The sequence below is a fragment of the Narcine bancroftii genome, chromosome 12, assembly GCF_036971445.1.
Source record: "Narcine bancroftii isolate sNarBan1 chromosome 12, sNarBan1.hap1, whole genome shotgun sequence".
Taxonomy (NCBI): domain Eukaryota; kingdom Metazoa; phylum Chordata; class Chondrichthyes; order Torpediniformes; family Narcinidae; genus Narcine; species Narcine bancroftii.
Window position 1 is genome coordinate 30,271,685 of NC_091480.1, and position 17,380 is coordinate 30,289,064.

General features: G+C 42.6%; 1 protein-coding gene across 1 annotated transcript in view; it reads left to right on the forward strand.

Moving 5' to 3' along the window:
* The window catches only part of flii (FLII actin remodeling protein), an 80,152-nt gene that overhangs the window by 40,083 nt on the left and 22,689 nt on the right, over positions 1–17,380 (forward strand). Inside the window, exons 12-16 of the mRNA XM_069905266.1 lie at positions 539–672; positions 3,079–3,291; positions 6,853–7,032; positions 12,062–12,141; positions 13,226–13,300. Of these exons, the coding sequence (XP_069761367.1) occupies positions 539–672; positions 3,079–3,291; positions 6,853–7,032; positions 12,062–12,141; positions 13,226–13,300 (682 nt within the window). The remainder of the gene's footprint in view (positions 1–538; positions 673–3,078; positions 3,292–6,852; positions 7,033–12,061; positions 12,142–13,225; positions 13,301–17,380) is intronic.

The window sequence follows — 17,380 nt, forward strand, 5'->3', positions numbered from 1 at the left end:
TTTCCTGCCCATGAATGCTGATCTTTTCCACTCTCAAACTGCTCTCACTATTTCATGAAGGTTTACTTGGAAGCAAGTATTTGTGAAATAGTGTTGATAATTTTCTGGAATTGTGTTACCTTTTGTTATGTGCTGCCTATGGAGGGGTGTGTATCATACGTAACTGGTCAGGCTGTACTAAAGAGGAGAAGAAAATAGTGAACCACAGGATGACTGGTAAAGATAGCCACTTCTGAGTTGAATAGAAAGTTTGAGGGCTTGATGATGAGTAAAGGCTGTAATGTTTCCAGCAAGATGAGGTTTTGTTCTTCAAGTTTGTGATGGGCCTCATTATAAGTATTTCTGGGTAGCAAATATTTTTCAGTGTATCACATGAGCTGTGTTCCTCTAAACCAAGTCTAGAGTATCCAGCTGTTTGCCCCAGGAGGAGCTGTGAAAATCTTGATCGATGTTGATGGTTTCCTAGGCCAGTACACATACTTTGGGAGAATTGGGTTTTGCAAAATGTTAACGTTTTTGTTTTTCCTTTTGATAACAGGGGTTACGGCTCGAGATCCAATAGCTCGGAAAATGCGCCTCCGGAGAAGGAAGGACTCTACTCAGGATGACCAAGCCAAGCAAGTACTGAAAGGAATGAGTGATGTAGCACAGGAAAAGAACAAAAAATTAGAGGTAAGTAGTTGAAGAATGATTCTGATCGAAAGCAAGTAGCAAATTGGATGTCAATATCTTGTAATGAGGGCCAGCTGTTAATGTCTGGCTCCCTTCTAACAATCTTAAAGCTAAATAGTAAATGTATAAACAGTAAAAATCAAAGTTGGAGATTGTGATTATTTGACAGTTTTATGTATGTCCTTTTAATCTGCACTTTCTCCACACAATTTAATTGACAGCAGTGTCTAAACATTGGCATTCTTTTCTTTGGCTTGGCTTCGCGGACGAAGATTTATGGAGGGGGTAAAAAAGTCCACGTCAGCTGCAGGCTCGTTTGTGGCTGACCAGTCCGATGCGGGACAGGCAGACACGATTGCAGCGGTTGCAAGGGAAAATTGGTTGGTTGGGGTTGGGTGTTGGGTTTTTCCTCCTTTGCCTTTTGTCAGTGAGGTGGGCTCTGCGGTCTTCTTCAAAGGAGGCTGCTGCCCGCCAAACTGTGAGGCGCCAAGATGCACGGTTTGAGGCGTTATCAGCCCACTGGCGGTGGTCAATGTGGCAGGCACCAAGAGATTTCTTTAGGCAGTCCTTGTACCTTTTCTTTGGTGCACCTCTGTCACGGTGGCCAGTGGAGAGCTCGCCATATAATACGATCTTGGGAAGGCGATGGTCCTCCATTCTGGAGACGTGACCCATCCAGCGCAGCTGGATCTTCAGCAGCGTGGACTCGATGCTGTCGACCTCTGCCATCTCGAGTACCTCGACGTTAGGGGTGTGAGCGCTCCAATGGATGTTGAGGATGGAGCGGAGACAACGCTGGTGGAAGCGTTCTAGGAGCCGTAGGTGGTGCCGGTAGAGGACCCATGATTCGGAGCCGAACAGGAGTGTGGGTATGACAACGGCTCTGTATACGCTTATCTTTGTGAGGTTTTTCAGTTGGTTGTTTTTCCAGACTCTTTTGTGTAGTCTTCCAAAGGCGCTATTTGCCTTGGCGAGTCTGTTGTCTATCTCATTGTCGATCCTTGCATCTGATGAAATCAGATGGTGTTCTCGCACCAACCCTCTTTTCAATCTTCTTCAGCATGATGCTGAACCAAGCCATGAAAGACCCCAACAATGAAGACGCTGTTTACATCCGGTACCGCACGGATGGCAGTCTCTTCAATCTGAGGCGCCTGCAAGCTCACACCAAGACACAAGAGAAACTTGTCCGTGAACTACTCTTTGCAGATGATGCCGCTTTAGTTGCCCATTCAGAGCCAGCTCTTCAGCGCTTGACGTCCTGCTTTGCGGAAACTGCCAAAATGTTTGGCCTGGAAGTCAGCCTGAAGAAAACTGAGGTCCTCCATCAGCCAGCTCCCCACCATGACTACCAGCCCCCCCACATCTCCATCGGGCACACAAAACTCAAAACGGTCAACCAAACATTGGCATTACCTAGTTTCTAAACATCTATATGAGTACAGGGCAAAATTAAAGGAGCCCTCTTCTACAATTTGGTGTGGGTGAGTCATCTAAGCATCCAAAAATATGACTAAATCAATCAATAACATATCCTGGTCTTGTCAAAATTTATGGCACATCTTGCCAGGCAGAAAAAAATTCTAGGTTTATCCTACCTCCCAGCTCCTCTTCACTGCCCTTTAGGCTGTGCACACCTCCACCCCATTCCAGTGTCCGAGTACAACAAATGAGGTGGGAAAGTAAAGTGCACGATTGTAGGCAGGAAAATGGATGCTCCACAAGGTGAATCAATACATTCAAAAGAAGGCCTCAAGAAAGTTGGGGGTTGGGGGGGAAAGAAGTGTAACATTTTGGAATCAATAAATTTGTTTCCCTTTCACAACAACAAGAAACAAGCCTGTTAACCAGGTCTACTAATTCTAAGATTTACTCCCCTTAGAAACTGTGCTGCAGCTGTCAACATAGCGCTTAGAGTCAGAAGGTTTCGGAAGGAAGCCCCACTCTGGACCAGACCCAGACCCAGATCTATAAAACTAGTCATTGTCAGTAATTACACTCTTCATGGGGGTGTAATTTGGAATGGACCATGGCATTCTCCTGCTGTACCAAGCATTGGTTTTGCTAAATTAAAAATATACAATACTACTAGAGGAACTTAGCAGATCAAACAACTTTGGTGGAGCAAAAGAATTGTTGATGTTTCCGGTTGAAACCCTTCATTGAGATTTAATTTAGCAACTGGTTTGAATTTATTATCAGAGGAAAAGCAGAGAATTACTCATCGATTATATTTCTGGGGCAGTGGGAATGATTTTTAATATTAAAATGAAAGGAAGCATGGCCTTCACAGAGCATTGGGAAGAGGAATTTTGCTCTGCACTCACAGTAAAGTTGCAATAGTAGAGGTTGTAAAATTTACCACACTCAAGTTTGTAACATTGCCACTTACCTATTTCCTTGCAGGAGATGGGTGAAGTCAAGCACACAGACCTGAAGACCAGGCGATGGGATCAGGGTCTTGAGAAACCTCCACTTAATTATTCAGAGTTCTTCACTGAGGATGTTGGTCAGATCCCTGGCGTCATGGTTTGGCACATTGAGAATTTTGTTCCTTCTCAAATTGATGAGGCTTTTCATGGCAAGTTCTATGAAGCAGACTGTTACATTGTTCTGAAGGTAACCGTCACAGGAAACTGTAGAATAGAATGAGCAAAATGTATGTGTAGTGATTAGATAGATATGTGCAAATAATGTGAACGATGAAGAAATGTGGATGAATTCTATTTTTTACCTCCTCTCTCTCTGGAAGAAGAAAAAACCAAGTATTATTTTATGTTTTATTGTGATTTACAACTAGGTGCAATTCAGACAGTCTTAATAATCTTTAATATAGTCCTTTGACTATTGATCTGATCAAATTCTTATGTTTACACTATTAATAACTGATTGATCTCTGTTGATAAAATAGCTTTCGGTAATGTATTTTCCTCTTCACAAAGAAAATTCTTAGTTCTTTGCACGTAGATTCTATTTGAGTTGCACTTGGTGAATGGAATTGGTCTTTATTGTGCTGCTTTTTCAAATAATTCTCTGGGATTCCAGACAATTATTTTTTTCTTTCTTAATTTATCCCAACCTCCCCCAACCTGACTGTTCTTGAAAATGCTCATTTGTGTTAACGTACACTTTCAGGACCCAAGTGTTCCTAAACAGTGTTGATGTGCTGTTTTACGCTGATTGTAGAAGTCGAGTGGCTTGATCTTGTTTGCACTTGCTGTAAAGGTCAAGGACATTGCTCACTTTTCCCTCCCTTTGTCACATTCTTGTGCTGTTTGGGTTGGTATTTGCACCTACACCCTCCTTTACTTGGTATCCTTTCTCAAATGTTTTACTTATGATAATCTCTACCACTTATTTGGCTGCTCCAAATATGCAGTTTTAATAATTACAGCACTGTGGGGAATCACTGTGGTTATTTAGCTGCAGTTATTTGCTGAAATTCTACTTTGCTGATCAATCTTTTTAAATCAGTCATTGATGTCATAGTATTTGCAACTCAGGATAAACATAACATAACAATTACAGCACGGAAACAGGCCATTAGGCCCTTCTAGTCCGCACCGAACCAAACACCCCTTTCTAGTCCCACCTCCCTGCACAATGCCCATAACCCTCCATCTTCTTCTCATCCATATACCTGTCCAACCTTTTCTTAAATAATACAATTGACTCCGCCGCCACTATTTCTCCCGGAAGCTCATTCCACACGGTTACCACTCTCTGAGTAAAGAAGTTCCCCCTCATGTTACCTCTAAACCTCTGCCCCTTAATTCTTAACTCATGTCCTCTTGTTTTAATCTTTCCTCCTCTTAACGGAAATAGTCTATCCACATCCACTCTGTCTATCCCTTTCATAATCTTAAATACTTCTATCAAATCCCCTCTCAACCTTCTACGCTCCAAAGAATAAAGACCTAATCTGTCCAATCTCTCCCTATACTCTAGATGCTTAAATCCAGGTAACATTCTGGTAAACCTTCTGGTAAAAGCGTAACATTTCCAAAAATCTTCTATGTATTAGCTTGTATCTATTTTGGGAGGTAAAATATATATAAACCCAGTAACTCCCAGTTACCTTGACCACATCTCTTCCCACCCTATCTTCTGTAAGGATTCTATTCCTAGTTCTACATTCCTCTGTCTCCACCAAATCTACACCAAGGATGAGGATTTCCATTCTTGGACATCCGAGATGTCATCCTTCTGCAGAAAAATTGTCTTCCTTTCTACTACCATTAACTCAGGCCTCACCTGCAACTCCTCTATTTCCCACACATCTGCCCTGATTCCTCCCCTGAAACAAGGACAGGGTTCCCTTTGTCCTCATCTATCACCCTACCAGATTCTGCAGCCAACATGCTATTCCCTGCAATTCCCACCAACTTCAATGTGATCTCACCACCAGGTACATCTTCCCCAGCCCATTCCATTCTCTAGGGATCACTCCCTTCAGAACTCGCTTGTACTCTCATGCCTTTCCACCAATCACTCCCCTGGTACTTGCCCCGTAAGCACAAGAACTGCCACACTTGTACTTGCACCACTTTCCTCACCACCATTTGGGGCCCCAAATGGTCCTTCCAAGTTAAGCAACACTTCACTTGTGAATCTTCAGGGGTCATTTTCTGCATCTAGTGCTCATGATGCAACCTCTTGCAAATCAGGAAGCTGGATGCTGACTGGGGATTCCTTTTGTGGAGAACTTTTGCTCTGTCCACTGCAAAGGCAAGGACCTCTCAGTGGCCAACTACTTCAATTTCACACCTCACTGTCACACTGACCTGTCTGTCCATTGACTTGTGTGCTGTTGCTTGAGACCACTTTAAAATTGTATTCTGTCTTGGCAGTCTCCAACCAGACAACATCAATATCCAATTTCTATTAACCCTTTAGCGTGATCTCACACTTTTCCTTGGACTTGCTTCGTCAAGGTCCCAAGCCCTTCCTTTCTTTTTCATATCGGAGAGCTATCTTTCTCAGCCATCCTCTCAGCTTCTTTCTCTTCCATCTCTCACTGGTATCTACCAATAGGATAGCAAGTGATGTTTCTTCCCCCTACCATCCCCTTCCCACCTTATTTGAGTTCCTGCCTAGTTTTTGGCTCATCTGAAGTGCTCAGGCAGCATGGCTAGTGCAACGCTGTTATAGTGCTAACGACAGGGATTGAGGTTCGAAACCCACGCTGTCTTTAAGGACTTGGTACGTTCTCCCTGTATCTGTCTGGGTTTTCCTCCGGGGGCTCCGGTTTCCTCCCATTGTTCGAAACGTACCAGGGATGTAGGTCAATTCGGTGGAATTGGACAGCATGGGCTGCTTGTGGGCTGAAATAGCCTGTTACAATGCTCTGTGTCTAAATTTTTAAAAAAGTAACGTCAGCTGCCTATTGCTTTACGTGGATGTTGCATGGCCTACTGAATTTCTGCAACATTTTTGTGTACTGTGTTAAATTTCCTTTTCCCTACCCTCCCCTTCAATCTTTTCATGAAGCAGGAGAACATTTTCAACCAATATTATGATTCTTGATCTGCTGCAATTTTTGTGATATTAATGATTATGGTCATTGGAAACACAACCATATTTATTATCATCTGATTGAACATGTACAATTTGATGAACGGTGTCTCCCCAGACTACGGTGCACACACAAAAATGCACAGTACATAAAAGTGTTCATCAATCTCACATGCTGCAGGAAGAAGCTGTTACCCACCCTGCCACTCCTAATTTTGATGCTTCTGTACCACCCCCTTGATGGTAGTGGGTTATAGATGCTATGCACTGATGGAAAAGAGTTTTCCATAATTCCTTGAACCCCGCTTGGGTAATGTTCCTAGTAAATCTTGTCAAAAGAGGAAAGGGATCCTCTCAGCTATTTTAATGATTCTCTGTATAGATTTCTGGACTGATGCTTTGCAGCTACATACCACACATTTGAAAAAATTCTCTCAACGGTGTTCCTGAAAAAGGTTCTGAACATTGGGATTGGTAAACCTTGCCCTCCTCAGCCTCCTGAGGAAGTGCTGGCACTGCTGGGCCTTCCTGACTAATGAGGAAGTGTTGTGGGTCCAGGATCAGCCAGCCTTTGTATGCATGCCAGCTCTCTTCTCAACAGAACTGTACTTGTATTATTTGAAAGCTCTTTTTTTAAAACAACTACTTGATACCTTTGTTTTGCAGACTATGCTGGATGAGAACGGTGCTTTGAGCTGGCAGATTTTTTATTGGATTGGACAGGAATCTTCAATGGACAAAAAAGCTTGTGCAGCCATTCACGCAGTGAATCTCCGTAATTTTTTAGGAGCGCAATGCAGAACAATTCGTGAAGAAATGGGCGACGAAAGTGAAGAATTTAGTGTGGTCTGTATATGACTGAGTATGAAATTGACTGCACTTGGACGGTAGTGCTGTTTTAGTAGGTTTTTTTGGAATCTGTGATAATCTGCATCATTCAATCATACTGGGTTTTTTTTCGCTTCATTCCCATATCATTTTTTTTCATAAAAGAACTTCACTGATTAAGGTTGAAAGTAGTGTGCCAGGACTATTGTCATTATTACCCTTCACCAATATGTCTGCAGCCCCATTCGTACATCGAGATGTTGTATGGTGTTCAACGCAGCTCAATAGATATCCGAGATGGCTTGATTTGCCCAAGAAGGATAAATGTTTTATTTTTGTTTGTTTATACTAATTTAATTTGTTTACATAAATATTGTGATCAGATTTGGGACTTAATTGTCCATATTTCTTAATATTACACAAATGCATTTATCTGTGAACCTTGGGGAGCTATCCATGTTCTAAATAAAGGCTTCCTTGTGGAATGCCTCAGCATTTAGTCTAAATTAATGGCACAAGTAACTTCAGCAAAAATAATCAGGAAGCAAAAGTCACAATTGATAGGCTGTCTTTACAGCAAATATTTGCTATTTCTTTCCGTTTTGTTAAACGAAAGACCAAGCTGAATATTTACACAATTAGGAGAATTTGTTATGAAGCCCCTTTATATGTCCTTGAGGCATTAAAATTGTATCAACCAATGAGTTACTTTTAAATAGTCTCTGCTGTTGGGATGTGAGAAAGCTAACTTCTCTATTGTAATCTACAGAAACAATAACTGAAGTGACCAGATAATTTCTACTCTAGACAGGATGAATGTTGGCCAGAGGTCAGGAGGTTCTCTGGACTTCCAATAATGAGGTCTCCTTATTAGTGCTGCACACTACATCACTTGAGCATCTCCACAAAATCATTTGTAAGACTTCTTGGGTGCAGCAGCCCCTTGCGTCAAGGATCTGGAACCCTTGCCCTCTGAACCAGCAAAAATTCTGTTGCTGAACGAGAGACAACAGACTCGCCAAGGCAAATAGCGCCTTTGGAGGACCATGTCATACCCACACTCCTGTTCGGTTCCGAATCATGGGTCCTCTACCGGCATCACCTTCGGCTCCTAGAACGCTTCCACCAGCGTTGTCTCCGCTCCATCCTCAACATTCATTGGAGCGACTTCATCACCAACATCGAAGTACTCGAGATGGCAGAGGCCGACAGCATCGAATCCACGCTGCTGAAGATCCAACTGCGCTGGGTAGGTCACGTCTCCAGAATGGAGGACCATCGCCTTCTCAAGATCGTGTCCTATGGCAAGCTCTCCACTGGCCACCGAGACAGATGTGCACCAAAGAAGAGGTGCACCAAAGAAGAGGTGCACCAAAGAAGAGGTGCACCAAAGAAGAGGTGCACCAAAGAAGAGGTGCACCAAAGAAGAGGTGCACCAAAGAAGAGGTGCACCAAAGAAGAGGTGCACCAAAGAAGAGGTGCACCAAAGAAGAGGTGCACCAAAGAAGAGGTGCACCAAAGAAGAGGTGCACCAAAGAAGAGGTGCACCAAAGAAGAGGTGCACCAAAGAAGAGGTGCACCAAAGAAGAGGTGCACCAAAGAAGAGGTGCACCAAAGAAGAGGTGCACCAAAGAAGAGGTGCACCAAAGAAGAGGTGCACCAAAGAAGAGGTGCACCAAAGAAGAGGTGCACCAAAGAAGAGGTGCACCAAAGAAGAGGTGCACCAAAGAAGAGGTGCACCAAAGAAGAGGTGCACCAAAGAAGAGGTGCACCAAAGAAGAGGTGCACCAAAGAAGAGGTGCACCAAAGAAGAGGTGCACCAAAGAAGAGGTGCACCAAAGAAGAGGTGCACCAAAGAAGAGGTGCACCAAAGAAGAGGTGCACCAAAGAAGAGGTGCACCAAAGAAGAGGTGCACCAAAGAAGAGGTGCACCAAAGAAGAGGTGCACCAAAGAAGAGGTGCACCAAAGAAGAGGTGCACCAAAGAAGAGGTGCACCAAAGAAGAGGTGCACCAAAGAAGAGGTGCACCAAAGAAGAGGTGCACCAAAGAAGAGGTGCACCAAAGAAGAGGTGCACCAAAGAAGAGGTGCACCAAAGAAGAGGTGCACCAAAGAAGAGGTGCACCAAAGAAGAGGTGCACCAAAGAAGAGGTGCACCAAAGAAGAGGTGCACCAAAGAAGAGGTGCACCAAAGAAGAGGTGCACCAAAGAAGAGGTGCACCAAAGAAGAGGTGCACCAAAGAAGAGGTGCACCAAAGAAGAGGTGCACCAAAGAAGAGGTGCACCAAAGAAGAGGTGCACCAAAGAAGAGGTGCACCAAAGAAGAGGTGCACCAAAGAAGAGGTGCACCAAAGAAGAGGTGCACCAAAGAAGAGGTGCACCAAAGAAGAGGTGCACCAAAGAAGAGGTGCACCAAAGAAGAGGTGCACCAAAGAAGAGGTGCACCAAAGAAGAGGTGCACCAAAGAAGAGGTGCACCAAAGAAGAGGTGCACCAAAGAAGAGGTGCACCAAAGAAGAGGTGCACCAAAGAAGAGGTGCACCAAAGAAGAGGTGCACCAAAGAAGAGGTGCACCAAAGAAGAGGTGCACCAAAGAAGAGGTGCACCAAAGAAGAGGTGCACCAAAGAAGAGGTGCACCAAAGAAGAGGTGCACCAAAGAAGAGGTGCACCAAAGAAGAGGTGCACCAAAGAAGAGGTGCACCAAAGAAGAGGTGCACCAAAGAAGAGGTGCACCAAAGAAGAGGTGCACCAAAGAAGAGGTGCACCAAAGAAGAGGTGCACCAAAGAAGAGGTGCACCAAAGAAGAGGTACAAGGACTGCCTAAAGAAATCTCTTGGTGCCTGCCACATTGACCACCGCCAGTGGGCTGATCTCGCCTCCAACCGTGCATCTTGGCGCCTCACAGTTCGGCGGGCAGCAACCTCCTTGGAAGAAGACCGCAGAGCCCACCTCACTGACAAAAGACAAAGGAGGAAAAACCCAACTCCAACCAACCAATTTTCCCTTGCAACCACGTCTGCCTGTCCCGCATCGGACTTGTCAGCCACAAACGAGCCTGCAGCTGACATGGACATTACCCCTCCATAAATCTTCGTCCGCGAAGCCAAGCCAAAGAAGAAGAAGAAAGAACCAGTTATTCAAATCCCTATCAGAGCACTTAAACCCGCTAAACTTTTAACATCAAGGATATTTTGATACAGTTATTAAATTAGCTTTTGGCTTGATCGAAGAGGTAGCATGGAAAAATAATTATTGGATAAATGCTGGTCTATTCAGAAAGGGCACTTAGAAAATTGTATGACTTGACATCTGTCCCTTTGTCTCCTTGTAGCCACAATAGGTGCAGCCTGGGCTGACCATAAGACAGACTTCTTTGCACCTGCTGACCATATGTTGATGATGCATCTTCCTTTCACAAATTATCTTCAATAATTTGGACATGGCTACATATGGACTCTCAACTTCATGTTAGGACATTGCTAACAGACATTATCAGGATTTCAATTTAGAGGGGAAGTGGGAATAAAAATAAATAGGTTTTTCATTTAATTATTTGCCCAAATTATCTCTGCCTTTGGTAAATTTATAAAATATGTACTTTATCAATTGAGTTAAACGAGAAAGTCTGCAGATGCTGGGGTCGAGTGCAATACACAAACCTGCTGGAGGTCATGCTGAGGGCAACAAACATTTTTGGTCTGGGCCCTTGATCTCTTCAGCAACTAACTAATTTAAAACAACCTTGTGTATACAAATTAAAACCACTTCACCAATAGTGAATAATCAATTGTCTTCTGTCAGGTTGTAGTTCAGTAGCAGTGAAGCAGGGCCACGCTAATATTTACATTCTCTTCTCATTGTGTTGACCCCTGTTTGGGCTGCTTTGTATTTAAACTGTTCTCAGTTTCATATGAATGAATACATGCAGGATGACACGATGAGAGCAGCAGTTAGTTAAAAGTGTCAGGAACACAGTTTCGAGTCCAGCGCTGTCTGCAAGGAATTTGTGCACTCTCCCCATGTCTGCATGGGTTTCCTCAAATGATCTGGTTTTCCCCCACCCTCCAAAATGTACAGGGTTAGAGGTTCATTTTGGTGTAATTGGGCAAAACAGGTTTAAATGGCTGGAATAGGCTTCGAGAGGGGTGAAATATGAAAGTCTGCAGTCACTGTGATTGCAGTTAAAATGCACAAAAGTGATGGAGAAACTCGGCCGGTCTTGCAGTGTCCATACAAGACCAAAGGTATATTACCGACACTTTGGGGCTGAGCCCTTCTTCAGGGAATAAGTAGAGAACAGCAAGGTGTCAGAATAAAAATTGAAGACTGGCAGGGGGAGGAGTGCAGACCAAAAAAAGGTGTTAATTAGATATGATGAGTGGAGAGATGAGAATTGATTTTGGCTATGTGAAAGGAAAAGGAGAGGGAGAGACAGGTGGGAGAAAGGCAAAATGGGGGTGGGGGGGTGTGGAGAGAGTTAATGGTATTCTGGAGAAATCGATATTAATGCCATCCAGGTGGAGAGTGACAAGACAGAAGGTACGGTGTTGTTCCTCCAATTTACGGCTGATCTCAGTCTAGCAGTCCACATGTCTGTGGACTGACATGTCAGCAAGGGAATGGGATAGGGAATTGAAATAGGTAGTCACTGGGAGATCCATGCAATTGCAGCAGACAGGGCCGAGATATTCAACTACAAGTGATCTCCCATTCTGTGCCAAGTCCTGCTGATGTCGGGGAATCAGCTTCTACCATGTAGTAAATTTTTATTTAGTGGAAGACTATTGTTAAGCATTCAGTGAAAGTGCAGCTTAAGGAACAGCCATAATGAAAGAACACAAACAATTACAATTCACGATGACAACATGTTTGTAGTTCAGTTCAGCAATTTTGGATTTGGAGCCTGTTAGGGTCAAAGAGATCACCAAACCTGGTATCCTGTTCATTTCCTTTTTGAATAAGGATAATGTACCCAAATATCTGCATTGATATTGTGTCAAGTTTATCTCAAACTAATTCAATTTTTTTCATTGTTTTTTTTTAAACAGATATTTGATAATATTACTTACATTGAAGGAGGTACAGCGAGTGGCTTCTACACAGTAGAAGAAACACAGTATATCAACAGGTAAATGGCAGGATAACTGGCTTTCTAAAGTTTGAAAGGTGGAGAGAGAGTCAACATAAGTTGCTTATTTTTATTGCTGAACTGTTTTTATTTTATCTTTACATACTATTTTAACATGATGTGCTTTATAATTGCCTAATTTGTATGGAGTCATACATCATGGAAAAGGGTCACTCAGCTCACCAAGTCCATGCTAACCAATGGACCTTATTCATATTAATCTCATATTATAGCACTTGGCCTGTAATGCCTAGTGGTTCCTATATACTGTAAGTAACTATCCCTCTCCAATAGTGCATTCCAGGTATTCACTACTCTTGAGTGTAAAATGTCTCCCTTGGATTTCCTCTTTCTCTTATCCCTTGCTCCAAATTTTTGTCCTCTTGTTTTATTCATCTGTTGAGTGAGTTTTTGAATTGACCACAATATTTCCATTAATCCTGATAATTAATGTGTAGTTTTCCCTGAGGTTGCAGTAATCAATAACTTCAAACCCAAATTTGGAAATTTCAAATCATAGTCTATATATATTTTAATGTATTCGTTCCCCACATTGTACATGAGGAATGAGTTGAAACCAAATGTCTGGATGGAAAGTACATTTAGAAAGTGTCGAACACTTCATTTGAATTCAACTTCATTTTAAAAAAGACATTGTTTTCACGAGGTAAAAAAATATTTGTATGGATCTTTCATCTAAAAGTGCTTGTAGCTTAATAAAATATTTTAATGTGCAGTCAATTTAAAGGAAAATGTCAATTCATTCATTTTAAAATAACATTCTTGTATGTGACCATTGTCTATCACAATGGATTTGTCAAAATAATTTTCAATCTAACTGATTTTTGTCCAAAAATAATTTAATAAATTGATGTTGATATTTGAAGTTCTTTCTCAGAAGCCTAATCTAACTTGATATTTTGCTCAGTGCAGAAGATTTATTAGCGAAAGACAAGTCTCTCAATTTGAGTATTGTAATTTATTGATTTGCCCTTTTATTGAACAAAGGAACAATTGTTTTATAAAGGAAATTTCTGGCCCAGGATATTTTTGGCTTTTATGAAATATTGTTCCCCTCCCACAGGTTGTTTCGATGCTACGGAAAGAAGAATATAAAATTAGAATCTGTTCCATTTAAAGCCTCAAGTTTGGATTCTCGGTAAGCTGTTGAAGCATTTTCGGTTTTGTGACTCCGTAAGGGTTATATTAATTGCATGTGTGTATTCAGCTCTTATACAGTATTTGCTAAAGTAGGTAAATTCTACTTGCATTATTCTTATTTCAGCATACCAAACTTTCCCCACAGTAGCCATCTAGACCTTCCTTTGCTCTGACTTTGAGAACGCTAAGCATTGGGAATGCAAACCACAATTTCTAGATTTGCAGATGACACAAATCTTAGCAGGAACATGGACAGCAAGGAGGATGGTGATAAATTGCTGCCAGACACAAATAGGCCGGTGGAATGGGCAGATGTGTGGCAGAAAATAATTAATTTCGGGGATTCTGCTCTGATGCATCTGGAGAAGCAAAATCGAATAAAAGGTGCTATTATAAAAGAAGTACAGGAGCAGAGGGATCTGTGGCTTTGTGTTCGTGTCACTGAAAGTAGCAGCCTGCACCACAAAAATATTAACAACTTTGTGTTTTCTCAGTAGAAGCATGGACCATTAAAAAAAACAGGGAAGTTGCGGTGAAGATTTATAAAACACTGATCTGGCCTCAGCTGCAATATTGTGTTCAATTCTGATGGTCTCTTTACACAAATTACAGTGTGTTTCTCCACAGTAAACTTCTTCGAACAAACATCTGCCTGTTGATGTGAAGGTATCAGAAAAAGTCCAGAAAAGATTTCTGATCTTTCTTGGTTGGGGGACTAGTTACAGGGATAGATTGGAGAGGAGGGGGTCTATTTCTTTAGAAAAGTACAAAGAAGATTTATACAGAAATGATGAGTGGTTTGTATAGAATGTATAGTGTGAGGTCATGGTGTTTTCGGTGGTGGGGGGGGTTGGTTGAGCATGAGGTTTGAGGAACAGGATTAGAAAATAGAAGAGAATTAAAAGGAAAAGCTTTGTCCCACAGTGTGATTGAAATCTGGGATGCACTACAGGTTGAACCTCTTTAAACCAGCGACATTGGGACCTGTCCATTGCTGGATCACAGAAAATGTCAGAAAACAGAAATTGACCCCTTTGTAAACATATCAAAGGTAGATCAAAGCTTAAAACGGGAACACGGTTAGTGTAGCAGTTAGCGCAATGCCTATATAGCGCCAGTGTTTGGGACATTAGTACAAACTCCTTATAGACAGCATGGGACTCGAACCCTGGTCCCGATCATGGCAGGTTCAACCTTTACAATGCTAGCGATCAGGACCAGGGTTCAAGTCCCGTGCTGTCTGTAAGGAGTTTGTACTAATGGTGTCAGATTCAAAATGTGCCAGACCACAGAGCGCCAGATAATAGGTGTTCAACCTGTACTTAGAAATACCCTTCGAAGGAATTGGATAAATATGTGGTGAGGAAAAATCTGAAAGGCAACTAAGGATGGGGAACAGAGTCAGTCTGCACATGAAGCACCAAGTTGTGACCACCTGTGCTATAACCATGCTATGTTTTTATGATTTGCCTTTGTCAGTGGTTTTCAGGACTTGCTGGGCATTTTAAATCTGCACTTGTGCAGAAGTACTTTTGCAACAGGTGGCATGTTCAGAGGACAAGGTGGGCCAGAATGGCTGTTGGGGAATGTCTGGAAGTGGCAATATGATGCTTCTTTTCCCTGCCACTTCCACTTTCACTGGGTTTAAATGCAGCTGCTCAAACAAAGCATGCTGAAAACAGAAACCCACACTACAGAGGTCATTAACTTCCATGGACAATAAGGAGTGAGTTCCTATTGTGCTTCTTGTCTTCAGAATTGTGAAAAATCCACAGCACAAAGCTCCGTCCCCCGCAGCACCGCCCCCCGGCTTGGTCTTGGTGAAGAGCTCCCACATCTTACACAGCCGGCTGTCCAAAAACCAATATCTTGAACTGTAGCCTCCTAGTCATGGCACTTTAAGTATGTTATCAGGCATTTTTAACTAAACAGGGTTTTTGACTCTACCCTCCCTTCATACCTCTATCACTAATTGCCTGCGCAGCTGCCCTGACTCCTTCCATCTCAATGTGGAGTGGGATGGGGCTCAACTTGTCCTCATCTGTCACCCTCCCGGCCTCTGCATCCAACATGTCATCCTCAGTGATTTCTGCACCTACAATGTGGTCCCACTACCAGGCACATCTTCCCTACTCTGCTTCCTCCATGACTCCCTTGTTAACTCCTCCCTTTCCACCAATAGCCTCCTTAGCACCTACCCCTTTGACTGCTGCACTTGCACCCACTCAACCACACTCATCACCATTTGGTGCCCCAAACGGTCCTTCCAAGTGCAGCAGCATATTGCCTATGGATCTGTAGGGGCCAGCGACTTCATTTGGTGCTCCCGTTGTGGTCTCCTCTGCATCATAAAGCATTACAGCACAGAAGCAGGTCCCTTTGTCCCTTCTAGTCCATGTGAACCATTTTTCTGCCTAGTCCCGCTGACCTGTACCCAGTCCATACCTCTCCCATCCATGTACCTGCCAAAATTCTTCTTGAATGTTAAAATTAAACCTGCATTCACCACTTAAGCAGACACTCATTTCACTCTCCCACCACTCTCTATGTGAAGAAGTTCCCTGTAATGCTTCCCCTAAACATTTCCCTTTTCACCCTTAACCCATGTCCTCTGGTTTGTATCTCACCTACCCTCAGTGGAAAAAACCTACCTATATTTTCTCTATATATCCCCCTCATAATTTTAAATATCTCTATCAAATCTCCCCTCCTTCTATACTCCAGGAAATAAAGTCCTAAACTGTTTAACCTTTCTCTCTAATTCAGTTTTGAAGTCCATGCAACATCCAAATAAATCTTATCTGCAATATTTCTATCTTATTGATATCTTTCCTGTAGTTAGGTGATTAAAACTGCACATAATACTCCAATTTTGGCCTCACCAATGCCTTGTACAACTTTACCATAACATCCCAACTCTTATACTCCGTAATTTGATTTATGAAGGCCAATATGTCAAAAGTTCTCTTTACAATCCTATCCACCTGTCATGCCATTTTCAGGGAATGATTTATCTCTATTACCAAATCCCTCTGTTCTACCGCACTCCTCACTGCCCTAACCTTTACCATGTATGTCTTTGGTTTGTCCTTCCAAAATGCAACACCTCACACTTTAAATTCCATTTGCTATTTTTCAGCTCATTTTTCTAGTTGGTCCAGATCCCTTTGCAAGCTTTGGTAACCTCCTTCACTGTCCACAACTTGCTGATTCAATTTGGACATCATCACTGATGACAAACAACAATGGTCCCAGCACAGATCCCTGAGGCACACCACGAGTCACAGGCCTCCAATCATCCACCACTGCTCTCAGGCTTCTTCTGTCCAGCCATTGTCGAATGCAGTTTACTACTGCAACATGAATACCTAGCATCTGAAACTTCCTGACTAATCTCCCATGTGGGACCTTATCAAAGGCCTTACAAAAGTCCATGTAGAAAACATCCACAGCCTCTCCTTCGTCAACTTTCCTAGTAACCTCCTCGAAAAACTAAGAGATTGGTTAAACATGACCTACCACACATAAAACCATGTTGACTATCCCTAATCAGTCCCTGGCTATCCAAGTAATTATATATCTGATTTCTTAGAGCACATTCCAATAATTTACTTACTAGTGACATCAGGCTGACAGGCCTCTAATTTCCAGGGTTACTTTAGGAGCCTTTTTTTAAAACAACAGAACAATGCGAGTTACCCTCGAATCCTCCAACTCCACATCCACGTCAAAGGATATTTTAAATATTTCTGCCAGAGCCCCTGCAAATTTTACGCTTGCCTCTGTCAAGGTCTGAGGGAATACCTTGTCGGGCCCTGGGGATTTATTCCCCCCCCAACTTATTTGCTTTAAGACAGCAAGCATTTCCTCCTCTTCAATCTGTATAGGTTCCATGACCTCACTGCTTGTTGTTTTCTTTACTTCCCATGACTGATTCGGATTTTAAAAAATTAAGATCTTCCCCCACCCCCCACCCCATCTCTTTTGGCTCCATACAAAACCAACTACTCTGATCTTCAAGAGGACCAATTTTGTCCCGTACTATCCTTTTGCTCTTAATATATATATGTATAAACCC